Below are 22,787 nucleotides of genomic sequence, written 5' to 3'. Positions count from 1 at the left end.
ATGCCTTTTTCATTTTGCATAATCAAATAAAAAAATGTATACATATAAATATATATATAAATATATATATTTGTGCGGCGCTGCAGAGCGTCACCATGTCACGTGACATGAGAACAGCTGTGAGGCTCCTCCCCCTCTGGAACCAGCTGATGAAGGTTTTAGTTCTGAACTGGAGGAACTCCCATCATGCATCTCTCTTTCTGTTTACATCACACGTCACTGACTCCAGCTGCAGCATCCAAATGCATCGTCATCATCCTTATCATTATTACTATTATTACGACTCTTCTCTTTCATCCTGTCCCAGCAGATGGTTCTGGTTCTGGTTCTGGTCGATTTCTTTTCTCTCCACGGTCATGCTGTGAGGTCACGAGGTCACGACCTCTCTCTGTAAAGAACCTTGAGACAACGTATAATGTAATTTGTTGATATACAAATAAAATTGAATAGAATTGTGAACCAGCTGTGATGACAGAGCTGTGCTCTGATTGGCCGAAGGCTTCATTGTCACATGATGGATTTGATCTTCATCACACGATGTGAACCAACAAATCTTTATTTAAAACACATGAATTACCTTTTTATGAAGTTTGTGTAAAACAAAGGAAAATCTAACATGGAGGCAGGATGTGATCTGGACTTTCCTCTGGACCAATGAGCAACATCCTGTCACTTTAACCTACCTCAGTGATGAATCAATGTTTCACTGTTGTTCATGTTTAGCATTAATCAATCTGATAAGAACTCACCAGTCGGATTCTATAATTATAATATTAATACATTTCATTTATAGAGCACTTTTCATTGCTAAAAGCAATCTCAAAGTGCTACAGAGTAAAAATAAGATATAAAGTACAAAATTTAGGGGAATGCTTGTTTAAAAAGAAAGGTTTTTAAGCCCTTCTTAAAGGGCCCATATTAGGCTCCAGGCACCTTTTCAGCCTGCCTCCACGTATATTTGCTTATCTGGGGTGTCTGCCAGGCCACGGAGAATGAAAAGAAAACAATGAGTCGTTGATTTGTGGTTTGGGTCGTGCAGACGGTCTGTTAACGAGCCATTCACACCCCGGGCGTCAAGTGACGTAAGTTGACTCCTGCTACTGGGGTGACCACGCCCCCAACCTGAGCAGCACCTCCCCCCTTCAAGTGCGGAAAAACACTTGCATCTACTCCATAATTTTCTCCCTGGAAGCGAACGACGACCGCGGCTATGGCCAAGCTAGACTCGCGGCCGGCCGCGGAGGTAGATTCTTTGCTCCGGTTTCTTCCAACGAGGGAAAAACAATTATCGAAACGTTCTATTGAACGCATTTTCTATTGATAACGTGTCTATCGCGATACATATCGTTATTGTTCTATCGCCCAGCCCCTTGTGCTCTGTGTGTAATGATGGAGGACGTGTTCTGTGCCTCCCGGGTCTCTACGTTGTGTGTGCGCCTTGTCACGTGCGACTGTTGTCATGGCAGCGCAACGCCGTAGTTGTGCAGCAGACCCGGGGAGGACCGAGGCGGAACACGAAGGGAGGGGGGCGAGGAGTGAGCAGGAAAGAGCTGGAATCGACCATAGTCTCACAGGGCTGTTTATACAGAAAGAGGAGGGTGCTGTGTAAAAGGGGCATAATATGGGCCCTTTAAGAGAGAGAGTGCTTTGTGGAGTCTTCAAGTGGTCTGGAAGGGAATTCCACAGGCGATTTTGTGAATCCTCCATTGACCTCCAATGAGGTCAAGAACAAGATGACAGGAAGGACAAACTGAAACCTAGGAGCCACACCCCCAAACCCCCCACCCAAAAGGAAGTCAGCCAATTTTAATTGAACCATTTACATCATCGGACCTGAACAAAGCTCTTGAGTTTTCATTTGATGGCGTGATGAGATTCAGTGAATCAAACAGGAAGTTGTCATGTCGCCACCAAGTGGACACAGGAAGTGATGTCCGTCGTGACAAAGATCCGTGAGCGTAAAGAAACTTTATTTGTTCCAAAAATAGAAACATTTTTCCACAGAAATATATATATTACACTTATTATTAAAATATTCACCAGCGACTCTGCACCACAGCGGCAGCGATGGGGCGTAGCCTCATCCACAGTAAAAAAAGATGAAAATATTATATATTCCAGATGATTCACATTGATCAGTCTACACTGTAAAAGAGTCACACGTCAACTACACTGCAAAAAAGTAAAACCTGCCTCACGAGACCTACCTGGTGACGTCACCACGGTAACACGGCAGTTGGCAGGTGTGCTAGCAGCTAATGTTTATTTGGCCTATAGTCATCTGACAAGAGGTGCAGTCACAGTTCACACGTCCAGGCCCTGCTGTGTCAGGAAGTCTTCGAGTGCGCTCAGTCGCTCCACCAGCATCACGTCCAAGTCGCCGTCATCGTCAGGGGAGCAGTCGCCATGGCAATGTCGCCGAGCAGCTGCACGCTTCCTAGGCGCCATGCCACCAGGAAGCCACGCCCCTAAAGAAAACAATAATATGTTTCAGTTCTTTAAAAGTTCAACACTCCTCCGAGTAAAACCACTTCCCAGAATACCTTGGGGCCTCTTCCTCTTCCTGGGCTGAGTGAAGTCAGGGAAGAGGAGGAGCCTGCGCCTCCTTTGCTGACCAATCAGGAGTAGCGCTCCATCCTTCTCTCGTGGCTCTTCAAAGATCGTCTCCAGACTCCTGCAGGAGGACAACGAGGCATGCTGGGAAGTGTAGTTTCTACAGCAGATTAAGTTTATGGAGGTCAGGGATTAAGTTGGAGGTGTGGGATTTGTAGTGTTTACCTGTCGGTGGAGGGGTTTTGTAGTTTTTAACTGTCGGTGGAGGGGATTTGTAGTGTTTACCAGTCGGTGGAGGGGATTTGTAGTCTTTAACTGTCGGAGGAGGGGATTTGCAGTTTTTAACTGTCGGACGAGGGGATTTGCTGTTTTTAAATGTCGGAGGGGATTTGCAGTGTTTACCTGTCGGAGGAGGGGATTTGCAGTGTTTACCTGTCGGAGGAGGGGATTTGCAGTGTTTACCTGTCGGAGGAGGGGATTTGCAGTTTTTAACTGTCGGACGAGGGGATTTGCTGTTTTTAACTGTCGGTGGAGGGGATTTGCAGTGTTTACCTGTCGGAGGAGGGGATTTGCAGTTTTTAACTGTCGGTGGAGGGGATTTGTAGTTTTTAACTGTCGGTGGAGGGGATTTGCAGTGTTTACCTGTCGGAGGAGGGGATTTGCAGTTTTTAACTGTCGGTGGAGGGGATTTGTAGTTTTTAACTGTCGGTGGAGGGGATTTGGAGCCTTTACCTGTCGGACGAGGGGATTTGCAGTGTTTACCTGTCGGAGGAGGGGATTTGCAGTTTTTAACTGTCGGTGGAGGGGATTTGCAGTTTTTAACTGTCGGTGGAGGGGATTTGTAGTTTTTACCTGTTGGAGCAAGGAGATTTGTAGTTTTTACCTGTTGGAGCAAGGGGATCTGTAGTTCTTGTTGGTGTAAATCTCTTCCAGACTGAACTCTTTTTTCTTTAACCTGAAACATATAACACGTGTTTTAAAAACTTTTCAAATCAGTTTTGTACATTATTTGGCAAACTTCCCTTCCTCCTGTTTTGACCTTTTGACCTTTGGCAGTCCCATCGGTGTGAGTGGCGTTTCCCGTGGTGATGCCCGGCGGATTCGAATCTGTGAGACACGTTTACCGCACTGAGCAGAAAACAAGAAGAATAAAGGAGAAAAAAAATGAGTGAATGAACAAAGATTAAGAAAGACAAAATTAGAGACGGAAACCAACATGCAAGAAAAACTTTTCAAGGTTTGAATTAAAAAATGTTATTGAATCCACCTCTCCATTAGTGCTGAGAAACTCAGAGCCAGCAGCTGATTGGCTGGCAGGGAACGGAGCAGACGGTCCATTGGCTGAACATGTGGGAAGGGGCAGGGGCCGACTCCAAGGTAGGCGGAGGCTCCGAGTGCTACGATTGGCCCGTTGCTTCTGTTGTCGCCGGGTTGAAAAAGTCAGGCTGTAACACACAGTAATGATGTCATCATCCAGTTCTTTATGGTCATGCGACTGTAACTGAACTATAATAGACAACATGAACATCATGAACCATAAACTGTTTACTGCTGTTATGAATCAAGTCATGTTGTCATAGTCGCCCCCTGCTGGTCAGGACACAGAACATAGGCTTCACTTCCTGGACCTGTGACTACTCACTGGTTATTAACAGTCTATGTTGACAACAGCCCTGCTGAGAGCGGCGGGCATTATGTGTCTATTTCCACTTTTAGATCAAATGTAAAAAACAAATAAGGGTAAGGGTTAGACGTAAATGAAAGTAAAAACACTGTAAAAAATGACTGTAGTCTTGTTTTTACCTTGGTGAAGTTCTGACGTAACTGCAAAGACAAAAAGTTCAAATGAATTTTAGTGGAACTGTAGTTATATAACCTGAGGATCAATTGTTATATATGAAGAAATGAATTCAAACTTCTTAAAACATTAAAAACAATTAGATTACATTTTACTCTTCAAATGTAAAAACCTGCTTTAACATAAATAAATGTTAATTTAAATTCAACCAACCAGTGATCGTCGCTCAGACTGGGCGGGGCCGTCCAGTCCTTCAGAGGCCGCAGGGGAACCCCACATGCCCCGCCCCTCAATGAGTCCAACATAGTCTCCATGGCAACCACTGACAGCTGCAACATGGGGGCGGTGCTAAACGAAGGGGGGGAGGAGGAGGAGGAGGAGGAGGGGAACCGCAGGCACAAAGCACTGAGACTGGAGATGGGAGGGGTAAAATCAGAGAACCACCATTGGTTGGATGAGACAGCGAAGGCTTCTGATTGGCTGCAGGTCTGAGCTGATCCCAGGGAGGAGGAGCTGAGAGAATAATAAGAATAAAAAGTGAATCTTCATAACTGATTATTATTGTCAGATAATATCAGATATTAACAGATAGTCAGTTGTGTGTGTGTATATATATACATATATAGATATAACCCGATAAAAAATCTGTGCTCAGTAAATGTATAGGCATGTTTGACCATGATGCAAATTATCGTGAAGTAATAATCCTCTCTCTCTCTCGCCCTATCTCACCTGTAACCGTTCCGTCTGCTAATGAGACCGCCTGTCTTCTCTAATTGGCCGGCTCCTCCCTTCCCTCTCTGGTTGAAGTTGTGCAGAGTGAGCGGCGCCTCCTCCTCAACTCCTCCTCCTTCTCTGAAGGAAACAGCCATCTGCCCGACAAACCTCCCAGGATGCTCCTCTTCTTGTACCTTATCTTCTCGGATCTTCCTCTTCCTCTTCCTCCCCCTCACCTCTTCTTTATGGTCCCTGCCCCCCTCCCTCCTCTGGTCTGATTGGCTGAAACAAGAGAGAGGAGGAGCTGTGGAGGAGGAGGAGGATGAGGCAGAGGTGGAGGTGGAGGTGGAGGAGGAGGTGGAGGCTAAACACGACAAAACAGGAAGTCGAAGTTTAGTTGTTGGTGTTTCAAGGTAAAACAGATTAATTTACAACAACTGATCCAGAATAATGCTTTCTCTAAATGATGATCAATCGACAAAAACTCACCAGGAAAACAGGCTCCTCCTAATCTCTGCTTCCTCCATCTGTCCTTCCTCCTGCTCCTCCTCTCCAGAGAGTCCAGACGACGACCAAGAGAAGCCAGCGCTCCTCGCAGGAGACGCCGCACCTCCAACCGGTGAGCTGAGAGGAGGCGGGGCAGGAGGGAGGAGCAGGGGCAACTGGGGGGAGGAGGAGCAAGAGGAGGAGCTGAAGGAGGCAAGACGGGGTAAAGAGGAAGCAGAGGAGAAACAGGAGGAGGAGCAGAAAGTAGTAATGGAGTGATTTGTGCAGAGGAGGAGAAGAGAGGAGGACAAAGTTCTGAAGGACGAGGAGGTGAAGAGTGATGATGAAGGAGACGAGGAAGAGGAGCAGGAGAACAAGGAGGTGGTGAAGGGGTAGATAAGAGTGGAGGGAGACGTGGGAAAGGAGGAGTCAAAGATGAAGGCGAGGAAAGAAGGGAGTGATGAGCAGAGAAGGAAGAGGAGGCACAGGGTGGAGGAGGTGAAGAGGAGGCAGAGCTCCGAGGAGAGAAAACTCCTGCAGGAGAAACAACAGTCAGTCATGATTCATTCAAAATAAAAAAATTAGAAGCAAACTAGTTGTTAGAACAATGTACCTGTTTGTTCGACCAATTGGAGGGCAGGAGGTGGAGTCACCGCAGACAGACCCCGCCCCCCATTGTCGCTCTCATTCAGAGTTCGAGGTGGAGAGAGCATCTCAGACACTGTCAGAGAGAGAGAGACAGTTCTGAGAGTGAGGGAGAGAGAGAAAGAGAAACAGACAGAGACAGGTCAGAGAGACAGGTGGTTATCCTAAACCAGAAGTGACCATATTTGGAGGAGGGGGTGTGGCCTGACTGAGAGCTCGCACACCTGCACCTATAGGACAGTACCAGCTGTCAATCACACTGTACCCACGGTGATATATAATGAACAAGATGAACGTTACACCGTTACACCCCCCCCCCCCCACACACACACACACACACAGTAAAAACAAAACGCCACTCTTGCGACATTTCACTCACTTCTTGGTGTAAATCACTGTCACTCGATCAGCTCGTGCTAGGTACGATGTATGACGTCACGGTGGGACTGTTGCGGGTCGGAGTCGTGACGTCACAACGGTATTTGTTGGTATATAAAGGAAACAGGAGCTAGCTGCTGCTAGCTGATGTTAGCAGGCTCGACAGTGGGACGCCCCTTAAACCGGAACAAACCGACATGTTGACGCGTCGTGTTAGCTTGTTTCAGTCCGATGCGTCCTTTCGTCTCCGTCAAATCCTTCCGGGCGACATGTTGACGGTTCGCCAACAGTTACCGACCGAGTCGCTCCGGTGAATCCAGAGGAGTCGAGGCGCTGCAGCATCAGACCGGCGTCACCGGACCGGAAGCTGCTCTTCTTCTCCTCATGATAGGTGGCAGCGAACAAACACGTTTCTGTTGCATTACTGCCTCCTGCTGTTCAGTTAGAGAGAGACAGTCAGACGGACAGAGAGACAGACAGGCAGGCAGGCAGGCAGACAGGCAGGCAGGCAGCGATTGACAGACAGACAGACAGACAGACAGTCAGGCAGAGAGAAAGGCAGGCAGGCAGACAGACAGGCTGACAGGCAAAGACTGAGAGATAGACAGAGAGAGAGACAGACTGACAGACTGACAGACAGACAGACAGACAGACAGACAGGCAGAGAGAAAGGCAGGCAGGCAGACAGACAGGCTGACAGGCAAAGACTGAGAGATAGACAGAGAGAGAGACAGACTGACAGACTGACAGACTGACAGACAGACAGACAGACAGGCAGACAGCTTTCCTGCAGGTTCCGTTCAGCAGGTCAGAGTTCCTCTCGTCAGCGCTGCACAAGTTTTCAAGGTTGTTCGATTGGATGCGTCGTTCGCTCGACCTCGGGATGCGTCAGTGTGATGCCACATTGAAGAACGAGCAGCTGATGGCAACTCTGCGTGACGCTGCTTCTTGATGCCGTCCTGTTCGACCCGATGACGATGTGCGGTAACCTGGTGACCGACGCGCTCGGCCTGCCGCTTGTCATCTCGCTGCGTTTCTCGTTTGGCGGCGTCCTGGAGCGACACTGCGGCCATGCGGTGGCTCCGCCCTCATACATACCACTCCGCTGGCATACGGCGACCACATGACGTTCGTAGAGAGGCTGATCAACGTGCTGACGTACATCTCCACGTCGGTCTTGACCGAACAATTCTGGAGGCTCATGCTGGATAGATACTACAGCGAGGTCGAAGGTCAGGCACTGTTTGTTCTCATGTCACTGACCTTTGCCCTTGCTGTAATCCCTTCAGATTAAAACAGTTCTGTTTCCTGTACGGACAGGAAATCCCAGCAGCGTCTGCGGGACCCTGAGGACTGCCAACATCTGGGTCATCAGGACGTATTGGGACCTGGAGTCAACGCGACCGGTTCCGCCTAACTTCAAACACGTGGGCGGGCTGCACTGCAAACCGGCCAATCGGCTGCCAGAGGACGTGGAGGCGTTCGTGCAGAGTTCGGGCGACGCCGGCGTGGTGGTGGTTTCCTTTGGCTCCATGGTAACAAACCTCACGACAGAACGCGCTGATGTCATCGCCGCTGCCTTTGGGCGGATCCCACAGAAGGTCAGAAGCTCCTCCCACTTAGACATGTCTCTGCCTCCTGAGTCACGAGCCTGACGTCGTGTGACTCGTCTGTTGTCAGGTGATCTGGAGGTTCAGAGGGACGACGCCCACAACGTAGGCGGCAAATACGAAGGTTTATTATTGGATCCCTCAGAATGACCTGCTGGGTAAAACCTCTCTGATCGATGAGTATCGGAGTATATCGATCTGATCGATTAGTATCAGAGGATATTGATCATATTTGGGCGTAGTAAAGTAGTAACTCAATAGTGGTTCTGATTCTGAATCCTTTCACAATAAAAGCCCTTGTGCTGCTTCCTGTCAGGTCACCCGAGCACCAGAGCCTTCTTGACCCATGGCGGCACCAACGGTCTGTACGAGGCCGTGTACCACGCCGTGCCAATGGTCGGGATCCCGCTGTTTGCCGATCAGCCAGATAACATCGCCCGCCTGAGCCGCCGCCACCACCTTCGACCTCCACAGTCTGACGTCAGACACGCTGACACAGACGCTGCACGACGTCATCATAATTACGTCTCCTGTTTTAAACTTCCTGTTATTCATCATACATTCTGACTGGATCAATAAAGTTTCGATGACCCGTCTAGTGTGACCTCCTGTTTTTTCCCCATGATGCTCAGCTACAAGTCCAGCGTCACGCGCCTGTCGCAGCTGCACCGTGACCAGTCGGTGGCGCCACTGAGCGCCGCAGTTCACTGGGTGGAATTTGTGATGCGACACGGTGGAGCATTACACCTGCAGTTGGCGTCACGTGACCTGAACTGGTTCCAGTACCACGGCCTGGAGTCCGCTGCTTCACTGATGGTTGTCATGACAACCATCGCCGCCCTCTGCTGGGCGGGCATCCACTGTTTCCCGCGCAGCTGCAGACGAAGTTTATGTCAAAGTAAAGAACTTTTATTTTACAGGGAACTTCTGGTTTTACATCACTTATTGTTCATCAAACAGTAAAAGCTTACTTTAAACATTTGTTTCCTTTTGCAGAAAGTATTTTTGGAATTGTGATAAGAATGAGGTTGGCCCCGCCCCCTAAAGACAAGGCTCAGTCGAGTTCAGGCTTTTATTTTGTACAAAAACAAGCATAAGCTCCGCCTCCTCCATTCACAAACAGGAAACAAAGTAAGTTTTCATCTTCAAATATTCGTCAATACAGAGACTGAACATCGATCAGTTTAGTCACTGATCAATAAACATTGATTTTAAGTTGATCTACAGCAGGTGTCGATCACGAGCTGGAAAAGAACCTGATTAATAAACATAAAACTAAACAAATACGCTTTTAAAATAAAACTGAAGAATCAAAGTGACGTCAAACTAAACTTCCTCTGCAGGAAATCCTGTCCAGCCTTTCACGATAAAACAAGTGATAAAAACATTGTGTTTTAAATGTGTGAAGCAGAAACATGTGACATGACATGTATGACAGGAAGTGTCACAGGATCGTCAAAATATGAGTTCCAACCAAAAAACTTTTACAGTTAAAAAAATGTATTCAGGTAAAAGTGATGTCATCAAGTCGCTCACTTTTTATTCATAATTTTTAACAAAAACAGAAAACCAGTCAAAACATCTGCAGACTGTCACACTGACAGGAAGTGACATCATAAGATCACCTGCGGTATCGCCCCCTCTCTTTGTCCCTCTCTCTCTCTCTGTCTCGGTCCCTCGCTCGCTCCCTCTCTCTCTCACGCCGTGGTCCGCCGCGCTCGCGCTCCCGCTGCCGCTCGCGCTCCCGCCGGCTGCTAACCACCGCCTGCGTCCGCCGCAGGAAGTCATCCACACGCATGTCATAGTCGTGCTGCATGATGGGACAGAGAGAACAAATTAATAAGACACTTCAGCTGATCATTGATTCAATATTGATCGTGTTCATGGTTTTGACTTGACGCTCATAGAAAATTAAATGAACATCCGGCCACGAGGAGGTGATCAATAACAAGAAGTGTGTGAGCAACACGACTTCGCGCGCGAACACACACACACACACACACACACACACACACACACACACACACACACACACACACACACACACACACACACACACACACACACACACACACACACACACACACACACACACACAACGCTGTACCATCTATAACCAATAATCAGAACCAATAACAGGAAGTGAAGCAGCTGTAGATTAACGTTCTGCTGCAACAGAATCATGCGATGAAGATGAAGTAAATCAAAAGAAAATCAATGAGAGATCCTGATCAGAACTATTGATCATCAGAGAGAGAGAACTGACCGGGCTGGGGGCGAAGGCGCGGTGCTGCGGCGCTCTCTGCTTGTCTCTGAAGCGAGGGGGCGGAGCCTCGTGTTGGGGCAGCGGCGGATGGTGGTGGTGGTAGGCCTGGTGAGGGGGCGGGGGAGGGTGGCCGTGGTGGTAGTAGGGGGGATGATGGGGGGGCGGCTGCTCAACACCGGGGTACGGCGCCTGACGAAACGTACGTGACATCATTAGTGTCTGTCATCAATAACCTGATCGATCAGGAAACAGGATCAATAAGAGTCGTACCAGAGTCTGCCAGGGACCAGGTGGCCCGACGCTGTGGTGGTAATCCCTCATGTAGTCATTGTACGTCTGAAACAGGAAACACAGGTGAACACACCTGGCGCTAACAGGCTAACACCTCACATTGAATTCAGGAACACGTTCAACTGGATGACATGAAGCTAAGCTAACATGATGACTCACTCCGTTCAGAAACACGTCTCTCCTCACGCTGGAAAAACGTCTGAAATCAGAAGAAAACACTTCAATAAAGTTTGAACATTGTAAATCATTTATCTAAACTTCAATAAAATCTATGAAAATAGATTTATGATATTTATAAGATTTCTATTTTCAGGGAAATAAGAAAATAAAACGTGTTTGTCATGTTCTACTGATAAACGCTGCAGGAGCTCCGCCCACTTTGTGAGTGAGGGGGCGTGTCCTCACCTGTCCACCGGCTGGTTACGAAGGTCCTGGATGAACCCTGAAAAAAAAATTTATAATTTTATTATGAAGGCAAACATTTAAAAACTATTAAACAAAAACAAATAAATACACACGTCGTAACACATGTCGTAAAATCAACTTTAAAAAAGATAAAATTACTGATACGAAACGTTTTACAGTGAAACAGGAAGTTTAACAGGAAGTGAGTTGCTGACGTCTCAGATTAACGACCTGCTCGTTGGTTGAAGTCGGGCGGACCGTCGGCTCGCGGCCGCTTCCTGCCATGGAGGTCGAACTCTTCAGGTCGACGCCTACATGAACAAGTCGACAAGTGAGACAAAAAAACACACTCACACACACCAGTGCACACTGTAAGAAAAGTCACAAGAGAAATGAAAACCTGGTGTTGCTCCGACGTCTGGTTCACTCACACTCTCTCTCACACACACACACACACACACACACACACACACACACACACACACACACACACACACACACACACACACACACACACACACACACACACACACACACACACACACACACACACACACACACACACACACACACACACACACACACACACACACGTGTTCGTCCACAACCAATCAGACGGACACGTCCTCTGGTAGCCGTGGTGACGCCCTCGCACACACATTTCATCATGAACAGATTTAGCTTCACACACACGATAAAGAAACATAAGAAGAAGAAGCGAGTGAAGTACCAACATACCCTCCGTCGTTATGAGGAACTCATCATTATTAAAACAGTTTCTCTCCTCATCAGTCCATCTTACAGGCTTTTTAAAAAACTCTTATTTTGAAGGGAAGGGAAGTGATGATGATGATGATGATGGTGCAGTCCTGTCAATCAATAAATAAAGCCCAGCCCACTTCCTTCACAGCCCCGCCCCCTGCAGACCAGCACTGTCCTTCCTGTCGTCCATTCTGGTTTCTCCCTCTTCTCCCCCACACACACTTTAATACACACACAAACACACACACACGCACACACACGCTCAGTCCTGATTCAGTGTGTGTGTCCTGGGGGAGAAGTTATAAAACAGTCCTTTCATGGGGGGTGGGGTCATCATGTTTCAGTCCAACAGTTCATCTTTTCCTTCATGTAATTCTACCTCTGAAGAAGCCCCGCCCCCCAACATCATAGTCCAGAGGCCCCGCCCTCTCTCCGGCCAACCTGCCCCACCGACTCAAAGACACAAACAGTCCACTACCCCCCCCCCCTCCTCCTCCGTCAGTCCAGTGACGCTCGTCCTTTCTGCTTTTATTTTGAAAGGGTCGGAAACAGTCCAGCTAATATTTAGATTATTAAACATCCGGAGAATGAAACTCCTGCAAAGGAAAAAAGCTTCAATTCACTGAAATTCATTCATCAAAAAGAAAATTTAATTTAACTGTTGACGAGCTTCGACTCGTTTCACTTCCTGCCTGACGTTTTAAGACGCAGAGCGAGGAGGCGTCCCTCCGGTGGAAAAATCCCGACTGGACAAACCACAACAACCATAGAACCATCAACGCTCGCCACGGGATCGCTTGCCACCGACTACATGCGGTGGCCTTGTCCGTCGTCCGGCAGCAGGTGGCGCCGTGGTCGCAGCAGGAGAGGAAGAAGAACAGGAAGCGGGAGGAGGAGCTTGGTGATTGGCTAACCTTCCCGGTTCGCGTTGTGGCGGTCGGCCTCGAGGCCGCGGCTCCGAAGGCGTCCGACGTTTGTGACGAACGTGCCGAGCTACTTGGTGGACATCCACGCTCTCGTCCAATGGGAACAGGGCGCAGAGCTGAGCACCGACGTCCGGTTGGATCTCCTGAAAGAAACGTAACCAGTTCAAAAACCTTCCAGACGTTTAACACGTCACAAGACGGAGGATGAAACAGCGAGCGCACCTGTCCGTCACGTCCTATCTTCACCGGCTTGTGTTCGTTCCACGGGTTTGACAGGTGAGACGTCTTTGTGAAGGGGAGCTCCCTCCTGAGGACGAGGACACGGGGAGGTGAGGAGGAGAGAAGAGGAGATCAGTCCATCTTATAGGCTTTTTAAAAAACCCTCTTATATTGAAGGGTGGAGGGAATGATGGTAATGATGGTGCAGTCCTGTCAATCAACATATAAAGCCCCGCCCACTTCCTTCACAGCCCCTCCCCCTGCAGACCAGTTTGATTGTTGATTATTGATCACAGGTCGTTCATAATGTTCTCTACAAACATCATATCCAATCATGCTCTCTTTTACATGGTCACCAGGTGTTTGCATCATATCCCATCATGCTCTCTGTCACCAGGTGTTTACATCATATCCCATCATGCTCTATGTCACCATGGCTGTGTCCGAAAACACCCCCTAACTACTATATAGTGCACTATATAGTGCCTTCGCCATTTTGTAGTGGTGTCCGAATTCTTAGTGAATTTTCATATACCCTATATAGTGCACTGATTGTATCGCAGAATGCATCGTTAAAAGTAGTGGACATCCGATGGTCACTAACCGAGCCATATATACCATGATGCATTGCGCTCGCTGTGCCAATAAACGGCGGAGGGAAGAGACGAGACGACAGCAGTGCAGCGCGTCTCGCAGCAGCAACACGTCTCAGCCTTCTCTCTCTCTTTATTTCGCCTAATTATTGTCAAAAACCATTGATTAATGATGAAAATAGACACGGATATAAATATAAACTGTTTTAAATATAATACGATCTTCCACCGGCCGGCGACGTTGTAGTTCCGTCATAATCCTGTGACAAAAACGTAATTACCATCGCGACTCAAATAGTGTCCGAAATCGTAGCTGGTGAGTGACTATATAGCAACTACAAAGAATTCCCTTTATAGTGAGTAGGGGGAGTGAATGAGTGGGTGATTTCGGACACAGCCCATGTGTTTACATCATATCCAATCATGCTCTCTGTCACCAGGTGTTCACCTGCAGAGCCAGTCAATCTTGAAGACTCCACCCAGCATCTTGGCATTCATGCCGGCAGGAAGAACCCAGTGGATCGGAGAACCGCCGTGATGAGACTCCGACGCCAAACGAGCGAAACCTGCAAACCGACGAGGAATTTTAACATCCAAGTGAGAAAAATCAATAATCAATTATCACAAGATGATGTCTGACCTTGGAACTTGCCGCTCTCCCTCACAGAGAAGACAAGGACGACGCTCCGCGCTGAGCGGACCGCTGCGTTCAACTTCTTCTCGTTCACTGGCAGCGTGGACCAGACACCCTAAGCACGTGACATCATCGTGACATCATCATTAACAGGCCCGTGACGTCACAGTGAACGGACGTGTCAGAGACGAAGGGGCGTACCTTAGCTTTAGCCAGCGAGACGTTTTCATGGTTGTTGCTCTTGATGAGGAAGTAGCGAGCGTCCCGCAGGATATAGCGCAGCTTATTGGTCGGATCTGAAATCACACGGGAGGTAATGAGATCACACCGAGCGACGTCACCGCCTCGGAGAACACACCAGAGAAACAAAGATGGCCGCCTTACTCTCCATGCCCTTGCGAACAGCTCGGACGGACGATGACAACTTCTCCTGCTTCTTCTCTGAACCTTTCAAAATAAAATAGCAAAAACATTAAATGATGATGTTTTTATTCATGATAAATTGTGGATTTGTTGTTGTCATGGTTACCTGAGACCTCGGAAGCCGAGCCCGAGCGAGCCGATTCACCGTCGTCAGAGAAACTGACGGAGGAGGCGGAGCGCGAGTCGCCGGCCTCACTCCGAGTGTCGTAGTCGTTTCCTTCACCGCCGCCGCGTCGCTCGTACTCCTCCTCTTCATCTTCCTCCTCTTTTTCTCCTTCCTCCTCCTCCTCTTCCTCCATGCCCTCCTCTTCCTCCTCGTCCTCCTCCTGATCCTCCTCTTCCTCCTCCTCTACCTGGGAGCCGGCGGGGGAGGAGCTTCCCGACCCCTGCTCCGAGCCATACTCTTCTGCTGCACCCTCCTCTGATTGGTTGTCGTCCTCGTGGGGGGCGGGGCTCGGGTGTGGATTTTCACGCCGCAACTTCTGAAGACAAACAGGACACTAATGTGAATGGCTGAAAGACAAGGTGTATAATTAATACATTCTGTGTACTGCATGTACAGTCTGCAAGAGTAGTAATACTAGCAGTACTAACAGTGGTACTTGCAGTAGCAGTACTAACAGTAGTACTTGTAGTAGTAGTAGTAGCAGCAGTACTAACAGTAGCAGTAGTAGTAGTAGTAATTGTAGCAGTACCTGGCTCAGGGCCTCCAGGCCTCTCTGGGCCTCTCTGCGGCGAGCATCGTCTCCTCGGCTCCTGCTCGCCTCCCGGGCAACTCTCCGACTCTTTCTCTCGTCGTAGTATTCCTGACGGTAGCTGGTGGCCGGGGCGGTGGCGTGTCTGCCGCGGGGGCTTGACGCTGTCTTCTTAGAGGACAGAGGTGGGCCTGGGGCTCTCTTATTGTTGGAAGATCTTGAGGGGGCGTGGTCTGATGATGGGCGGAGCCTCTTCAGGTCATGGCTGTCAGAGCGCTCACTTTTCCTCTTCGTTCCTGACAGACAGAGAGGGGGGTTTAGAAGTACCAATGCTTTTACAACGACCTGCGACCCCTGACCCCACGACCGCAGCTTCCTCACTCAGTCGTAGTGTCTGTAGTATCAGCAGTAGTATCAGTAGTACCAGCAGTAGAGCCAGCAGTAGTACTAGTACAAGTACCTTTTTTGTCGCTGACGTCTCTCTCACTCTCTGGATTGTACAACTCGTCGTCTTGATCTGGAGCCTCCGTCAGAAGATCTTCTAGAACACTGAGTTCTCCGTCTGAAACACAAAACTTTAATTAAACTGACAGACTTTATTAGCAGTGAACAGTTGTGAACATTAAACACGTCTGATGACGCCGCTGCAGTGAGGTGGGTGTGACGTCATCAGGGACTTCCTGTTTAACATTACACTAAACATCTCTCTCACACACACACACACACACCGGACACACTCATTCACGTTTTTCAATCAACTAGTCGATTGATCGTCTGTGACTCATCAAACACTGATTTAATAATCCGACTAACGGATCTATAGATCTGTAGAAGTGTGACAGAGCAAATCTAGATTAATATAATGTCTGATATTAAAAACAGACCAACATCAGTGTTTATTATGACGTATTCATTAACCAATCACAGGGCGAATTGATCAGTCGCAGCGTGGATCAGAAACCTGACGAGTCTGGTCCCCGAGGAGCGACACGCAGCGACCACTGACTGACGTCAGTGGCATAACTTATCAATAACAGTATTGATAAGTGAACCGCAGCACAACGGAACAAAGGTAGCACACATGCTAACGCTAACTGCTAACTGCGGCTAACAAAGCAACCTCACCTTTGTCCTCGCGCCGGTCGGCCGCCATCACCGGTTACCGGGCCCGTGCCTCGCGCTCCGGTGAGTCCGCGGGTGAACCGGGATTTAATGAATCTCACGGAAGAAACGAGAAGAAAAGAAGTGACCGAGAGCAAATGGCGGACACACACTCACACACATCACAGTTATTGTTGAAGCGTCTTCTTCTGATTAGGAACAACGTCCAGGAACAACACATCGCCCCCTGCTGGACCGGAAGTCAGTCCTCTCACACACGGGCACACAACTTGTCTTAACAAGACAAATAAATGTTTTATTTCTTTTTTTTATTTTGAATTCACAGCTTCAGATAGAGAATATTCACATAATAATTCATCAAACAAAATCCATTGTTTTGTCTTAAAGGTATTTAATTATTATTATTAATAATTATTCAAATTAATATTTTACTGTGTGTGTGTGTGTGTGTGTGTGTGTGTGTGTGTGCGCGCGTGCGTGTGCGTGTGTGCAGGACGGACGCAGTGAAACCGTCAGGAGGATGAAGCTCCATGTGTTGTGATCATATGTGAAAAACATCTGGATGCTTTTGTTTTGAAAGTCCAATAACGGAACAGTCGTATCAGATCGGAAGTCGACGTCATCCCTGAGACCAAGCTGCGGACAGAAGTTCTGTCAGAACCTGTTTATATACAGTCTATGGTCAGAACTCGTTTCATTGAAACCGTGAGAAAATAATACTTTGGTTCCTTCAGGAACCAAGATGGCGGACGAAGCCACGCGCAGGGCCGTGTCTCAGATCCCGCTGCTGAAGACGCACGCGGGGCCTCGGGACCGCGCGCTGTGGCCGCAGCGGCTGAAGGAGGAGTACCAGGCGCTGATCCGGTTCGTGGAGCAGAACAAAGCTGCAGACAACGACTGGTTCCGTCTGGAGTCCAGCGAGGACGGGACGCGGTGGACCGGCACGTGCTGGTTCATCCACGAGCTGCTGCGCTACGAGTTCCGCCTGGAGTTCGACATTCCGGTGACGTTCCCCGACACCGCGCCCGAGGTGGCGGTACCGGAGCTGGACGGTAAGACAGCCAAGATGTACCGCGGCGGGAAGATCTGCCTGACCGAGCACTTCGCGCCGCTCTGGGCCAGGAACGCACCGCGGTTCGGCCTCGCGCACCTGATGGCGCTGGGCCTCGGCCCGTGGCTCGCGGTGGAGATACCGGACCTGATCGGTAAAGGGATCGTGGTCCACAAGGAGCGGCAGCGCGAGGCTGCGGCGGAGTGACGTCATCGGACGAAACTTTAAAGACCTTGCTACAGAAAGGAATAAAAAAAGAAAAAAACTCCTCACCGATAATTGTTTGGTTCAGAGTAAAAACTATGAACAGAGAGAGAGTGTGTGTGTGTGTCCGTACATGTTAACTAATAAAGTGATGATTGGTGAGATTTGATTTTCACTCTTCTAATGTAGATTGGAGAACTGAGCGAGGTCAGAGGTCAACACATGTTCTGTGACATGTTTAGAGAAAAAATGAAACGTTGAGTTGATAATAAATGAATTAGTCTTGTGATTAATACTCTTTATTGACTTTATGAAACGTCAATGATGAAAATGAATGAAGGGAAATCCACAAGAAAGTGGGCGAGGCCTATTGCTGTACACCAATCAAAACTAGTCTTATTAGTTAAAGAGTCTTAATTCAAATATCACTTCAACTTCTTTCAGTTTTGTTCACTTTATTTGTAGTTTCAGTAAACTTGGATAAGTCCCGCCCATTCCGCTGGAGGCCACGCCCCGTTTTCTTGCACGTTGCTAGGCGAGGACTTCCAGTCCCAGCTCTTCACTGGGACGCTCCAGGAAGCGCCGTAATTCGCCGTCACGTAATCGAGCGTTTCACACGGAACACGAACCTTCAGCTCCAGAAGCTCTGCCCAGCAGAGAGAGAACCGAGGGAATACGTACCTGACGAGAGACAAACTTTATGAAGACAAACGTTGGACACAATTAGACCAAATCAAACCACCTCATGTCAACTTTTTCTTTACTTGAACTTCTTGCCACTCTTCGCCTGCGTTCCTCCGTTCCACACAATGTCTCCGTCTTCGTAGAAAAAGAAAATGTCCAGTTTGACATCATCACTCACAAAGGACAGCTCCAGACTGTCCTCCACCTGCATTTCAAAATAAAAGACCAGCTTCAACACAGTTTATAAAGTAAAACACATTTACTTGCTCAGCATGAAGTACACACAACCCTTCAAAATAAAACACCAGAGTTCACTTAGTACTTTTCTGACCTTCCCAAACTTGTGTTTGAGCGACAGTCCGGCATTTCTGAACGCTGCGACGATGTCCCACCTGAAGTCCCTGATGAAGATCCCAACGTCCACGTCACGACTGTATGAGATGATGCCGCACTGCCTGAACCAGCCTGCAGGGGGTGAGAGAGGCGGGGAGACATCCCTTTATCATGCTGTGATGTCATCGTGTTAGCGCATTTGCGAGTTAGCACGTTACCCAGACAGGTGCCACTGCTGAGCCAGAAGGGGATGTCGAGGAGAGCGAGCGTTCGAGCGGCGACATGAAGCAACGACTTCGCCTTCCTACGGAAATCCACCGCCGCCGCAGATGAGTCGTCGGGGAAGAGCTGCTTCACACAGAATCTTTAATCAATCTTTTATTTAAACCTATTTACACAGATTTCCAAACATCATTTTTACTCTCTTCATCTGAAATATGTTTCTTCTTTTTCATGTTCACTAAATGTTTCCTGTACCCCTTCACAATAAAAGCCCTCTGTTCTCTCTGACCTGCAAGAAGTTGTGGGCGTCACGGTAACGGCACTCCAGGAAACGGGCGTGTCGCTGCTCTGACAGGAAGCGTGAAATGTTGTGTGGGACTTGAACATCGAGGCCGTCCAGGACGGTCAGAACCAGCTGTGGCCTGCAGGGGGCGACCACACACACAATCAGACTGAACTGCTTTGACTTCAGGACGATGATGAAGATGGTGATGATGATGATGATGATGATGACGATGACGATGATGTCCCCCAGGGAGTCTATTCTCGGTCCCAGGTTGTATAACACATAATCCACCTCCCCCCAATGAACCAATCATCTGATTCATAAGAGCTGAACAAAAATCATGTGTATGTGAAGTTTAAGTTTCACTTGGAGAAAGAAAAATGTTTTAAAACGTTTCACATTTCATTTTACCTGAACCTGAACCTGAACCTGTACCTGTCATACACTCCAGCGTGGCGTCCGTAGTCGAGCATCTTGAAGGGAGCGAAGCTTCGGTCAGCGTGGGCCCTCAGACGCAGTGCTCCGTGCCACAGGTAGTTGCCGCTGCGCTCGTACAGAAACACCACCTGAGACAACACACCTCTCATGTCACTATAACTACAACGTGTGTTTTTTTATGAGGTTGTTCTTAAATGCTCCATGGCGTCACCTGGATGACGTGACCGTTAAGGCGGAGCAGGAAGTGCAGGGGGATCTCCTCTCCTGATAGGGTGTCCAGACTGGCCAATCGAGGATCCTCTCCTCGCAACTGCAGCAGCTCGAAACCTTTCTGCTCAGCAGCCAATAGGAAGCCAGGCTGACACAATAAAACAAGCAAACATTTGACCTGATATCATCTGACAGTTTCATAAGTTACATTGTCAGTGGATCATAAACTACATTTCCCACCATTTCTATGGACTGTGAACATATCTTACTCACATCATACTTCCACAGGTTGGCGTACACTGCAAACGATGTGATTGGCCGGTCGGTGCAGAGGAAGCTGCAGTGTGGCTCACGCACCTGCCGGTCTCGCTGTCGCAAAGCATCCTGGGAGAGTAATCCGAGTGCCGCGGTGTCCGCGAGAAACATCGGCAGCCTGAAACGCTGCGCTAACGCCAGGAACTTCTTCACCGTCTGCTACAGAGACAAGCAACAGGACCGTTACCATGGAAACAACTGCCAGGACAGAACCGTGACGAACAGCCTAACAAGTAAAAGAAACTAACAGGAAGGCTATGAGCTAACAGTGGAGCTAACAGTAGTGCTGCTACTCACCCATTGGACATCGCTGGAGGTCAGGTGACCTGTCCGGCTCAGGATGTGAGGACCAGCCTGCAGCAGCCGAGCATGTTGGGTAATGGCAAATGTATAAAAAGTGATTTATCAAGAGTAACGACACAGAATATATTTTGAACATAACATGAAACAAATCCCTTTTGCGGTCAAAACAGGAAGTTTCCTAATCTAGAAATGACCTGGACGTGTTTCATCAGCAGGCGACAGATAAGAGCTGTTCTCTACATCAGGTCGACCATGTGGCCGATAAGATTATGACTCATCTAAGAGAACGATAACCGATATTTGTCTGAAGTAAAAAAGTGTAAAACGTCAAAACTGTTAACACAAAATTTTGTTGAAAAGCCTTGAAGCTCATGTTTGATTCACAGGACCTGAACTCACGGTGCAGCAGTGTCATGAGGAAGCAGAACAAACTGGCTGCATCAGAGACAAATTTACACATTTCATAATGAAACAACCGTATCGGCAAAGCAGCTTAGAAAATGACTGATGCCAATAATCATAAATCCTGACTGTAAGTGCTTAGGAAAGGAGCTTCAATGCTTCCTTTCCTATCTATTTTAGCAGAGGACACACTCTGGCTGCCTATGAGAGGAAAGGACAAATAGACCCAGAATTCATTGTGGCAGCAACAGCGATATTTAACACGGCGCGTCATGTACGAATGCTAACGATTCAATCTGAAGAAGAAGAGTATAAATATGACCCAAATGTCAGTTACTGTTTTGAATCATAAAACAGTGAAACATGCTGATGGAGGCTGAGACTCTGTGAAGTCGAGCTCTGAGGTTTGTTCGAACGACTCCGAGGACAGTGGATCGCAGCACTCGTCGACATGAGGTTCGCGGGTGTAGTAAATGTTTCCATGGTAACAGCAATCTCCACCAATCAGAGAGTCAATGTAACACTGTAGGATTGTGGGTAGTGTCTTATTTCTCGTTATGTTTTTTTGAACACAAGGTTGATTTCATATGGACTTGTAGCTTCAACAGGTTCATGTTCATCGTGTCACAACGTTGTAGCTCGACAGGAGAGTCGACCTTGGATGTTACCACACTATGGATAATACTCAAAATGACAACGGAGATTATGAACCAAACTGTGGAGCTCTGTAACATCCACTGTCACATGATGACGTAGTTCAGTGACCTCAGTGACCTCATGACGTTTTCCACTGACGTCAAGGAACAGTCGAGAGGAAGAATGATCTGAATCAACCCACAGCCTCAACCGTCACTCAGTCACTTCCTTGTTTACTGTTGTTTACTATTGGGGATGACGTCGAAATCCGTCCTTCCTCTCTAATATTCCTATCTACTGTTCCTCTCTACTATTCCTTGACCTCAGTGGAAAACGTCATGTGGTCAAGGAAAGGTTTCAAGGAGAACTGATAGAGAACTGATAGGACTTAGGAAAAACTGACAGCTGCTCAGACAATCCGACTCCACTGACACTAAACTACGTTGTCATGTGACGTCGTGGTGAAACGACACATTTCTGAAGAACTACAAAAATCTCAGCGGCTCCATCAGCATGTTTCAGTGTTTTACCCCTGTGTGACATCATATGTTATGATTCATATGTAACAGTAACTGACATGATGACGTGCGTCTCTTCTGGGTCATATTCATACTGTTCTTCTTCTTCTTCAGATTGAATCACTTACGTCCGTTCATGACGTGTCACGTTAAATATCGTGTACGTTAAATACAGCTCTTATCAGGTGCTGAGGAAATACTTCCGGGTCACGTCAATATTTAGGGAACTTCCTTAGACAATTTGACATCTTGACCTCAGCGCTGAATCCATCCACGACCTCAACCGTCGCTCCGTCACTTCCTTGTTTACTGTTGTTTAGTCTAAGGCTTCACCTCACCTTGCCGACGTACTTCCGGTAATAATACAGCTGGAACAACAGGAACACGGAGCTGCTGATGACCAGTAGCGATAAAACGATCGTCCGGTTCACACGAGGCATCCGGTAGCACTGCGTGACCCGCTGCTCATGACGTCAACACCGGAGCTGTCGACGGGATCAGAGGCAGAAAAACATTACGACTACGACAACGTCAGCGACCACCGCCATCTTTAAAACAACCGGAAGAGGAGGACGATCGCTTCCTCACGAGACCTTCACAGTAAAAGCCGAAAGCAGACGACAACAAAGTGAACGAACCTTTTGTTTCAACCATAAGCAACA

The 22,787-nt window shown here is 48.0% G+C and overlaps 4 protein-coding genes and 1 pseudogene across 11 annotated transcripts; 2 read left to right on the top strand and 3 right to left on the bottom strand.

Moving 5' to 3' along the window:
* Positions 1-1,951: 1,951 nt before the first annotated feature.
* On the bottom strand, positions 1,952-7,082 carry wu:fi75a02. 3 transcript variants are annotated; one of them, XM_035608218.2, is made up of 11 exons: positions 6,579-7,082; positions 6,168-6,275; positions 5,558-6,088; positions 5,084-5,432; positions 4,565-4,864; positions 4,357-4,377; positions 3,821-3,998; positions 3,593-3,681; positions 3,437-3,508; positions 2,544-2,674; positions 1,952-2,468 (listed from the first exon to the last, which is right to left on the bottom strand). In XM_035608218.2, coding segments are annotated over exons 1-11 (1,944 nt in total). In that variant the 5' UTR covers positions 6,580-7,082; the 3' UTR covers positions 1,952-2,304. The 3 variants fall into 3 exon arrangements, with proteins under 3 accessions (XP_035464111.1, XP_035464110.1, XP_035464113.1); XM_035608217.2 differs by having other exon boundaries at positions 6,168-6,300; positions 6,797-7,081; XM_035608220.2 differs by having other exon boundaries at positions 6,168-6,298; positions 6,579-7,080.
* A 158-nt stretch (positions 7,083-7,240) lies between these two features.
* Positions 7,241-9,251, top strand: LOC118284973 (annotated as a pseudogene).
* Positions 9,246-16,802, bottom strand: ythdc1 (YTH domain containing 1). Of its 2 annotated transcripts, none has more exons than XM_047329539.1 (16): positions 16,527-16,802; positions 15,862-15,963; positions 15,402-15,697; positions 14,813-15,185; positions 14,668-14,730; positions 14,485-14,579; positions 14,290-14,398; positions 14,098-14,215; positions 13,060-13,144; positions 12,826-12,980; positions 11,381-11,460; positions 11,150-11,186; positions 10,904-10,943; positions 10,724-10,789; positions 10,454-10,642; positions 9,246-9,997 (listed from the first exon to the last, which is right to left on the bottom strand). In XM_047329539.1, the coding sequence occupies exons 1-16, from the start codon at positions 16,552-16,554 to the stop codon at positions 9,809-9,811; spliced, it is 2,025 nt and encodes a 674-aa protein (XP_047185495.1). In that variant the 5' UTR covers positions 16,555-16,802; the 3' UTR covers positions 9,246-9,808. The 2 variants fall into 2 exon arrangements, with proteins under 2 accessions (XP_047185495.1, XP_035464114.2); XM_035608221.2 differs by having other exon boundaries at positions 14,813-15,188; positions 16,527-16,785.
* A 247-nt stretch (positions 16,803-17,049) lies between these two features.
* ufc1 (ubiquitin-fold modifier conjugating enzyme 1) lies at positions 17,050-18,067 on the top strand. Its single transcript, XM_035608228.2, has one exon. It carries the CDS (start codon positions 17,266-17,268, stop codon positions 17,779-17,781), a length of 516 nt encoding a protein of 171 aa, XP_035464121.1. The 5' UTR covers positions 17,050-17,265; the 3' UTR covers positions 17,782-18,067.
* fktn (fukutin) lies at positions 18,062-22,701 on the bottom strand. 5 transcript variants are annotated; one of them, XM_047329542.1, is made up of 10 exons: positions 22,464-22,701; positions 20,564-20,620; positions 20,225-20,422; positions 19,953-20,099; positions 19,733-19,869; positions 19,307-19,439; positions 19,014-19,146; positions 18,794-18,927; positions 18,543-18,667; positions 18,062-18,459 (listed from the first exon to the last, which is right to left on the bottom strand). In XM_047329542.1, exons 1-10 carry the CDS (start codon positions 22,563-22,565, stop codon positions 18,246-18,248), a joined length of 1,380 nt encoding a protein of 459 aa, XP_047185498.1. In that variant the 5' UTR covers positions 22,566-22,701; the 3' UTR covers positions 18,062-18,245. The 5 variants fall into 5 exon arrangements, with proteins under 5 accessions (XP_047185498.1, XP_047185496.1, XP_047185497.1 ...); XM_047329540.1 differs by having other exon boundaries at positions 20,225-20,425; positions 22,464-22,700; XM_047329541.1 differs by having other exon boundaries at positions 19,014-19,143; positions 20,225-20,425; positions 22,464-22,699.
* Between the last annotated feature and the right edge of the window lie 86 nt (positions 22,702-22,787).

Source organism: Scophthalmus maximus, chromosome 20 (genome assembly GCF_022379125.1).
Source record: "Scophthalmus maximus strain ysfricsl-2021 chromosome 20, ASM2237912v1, whole genome shotgun sequence".
Lineage (NCBI taxonomy): Eukaryota > Metazoa > Chordata > Actinopteri > Pleuronectiformes > Scophthalmidae > Scophthalmus > Scophthalmus maximus.
This window is presented reverse-complemented; position numbering and strand designations above follow the sequence as displayed.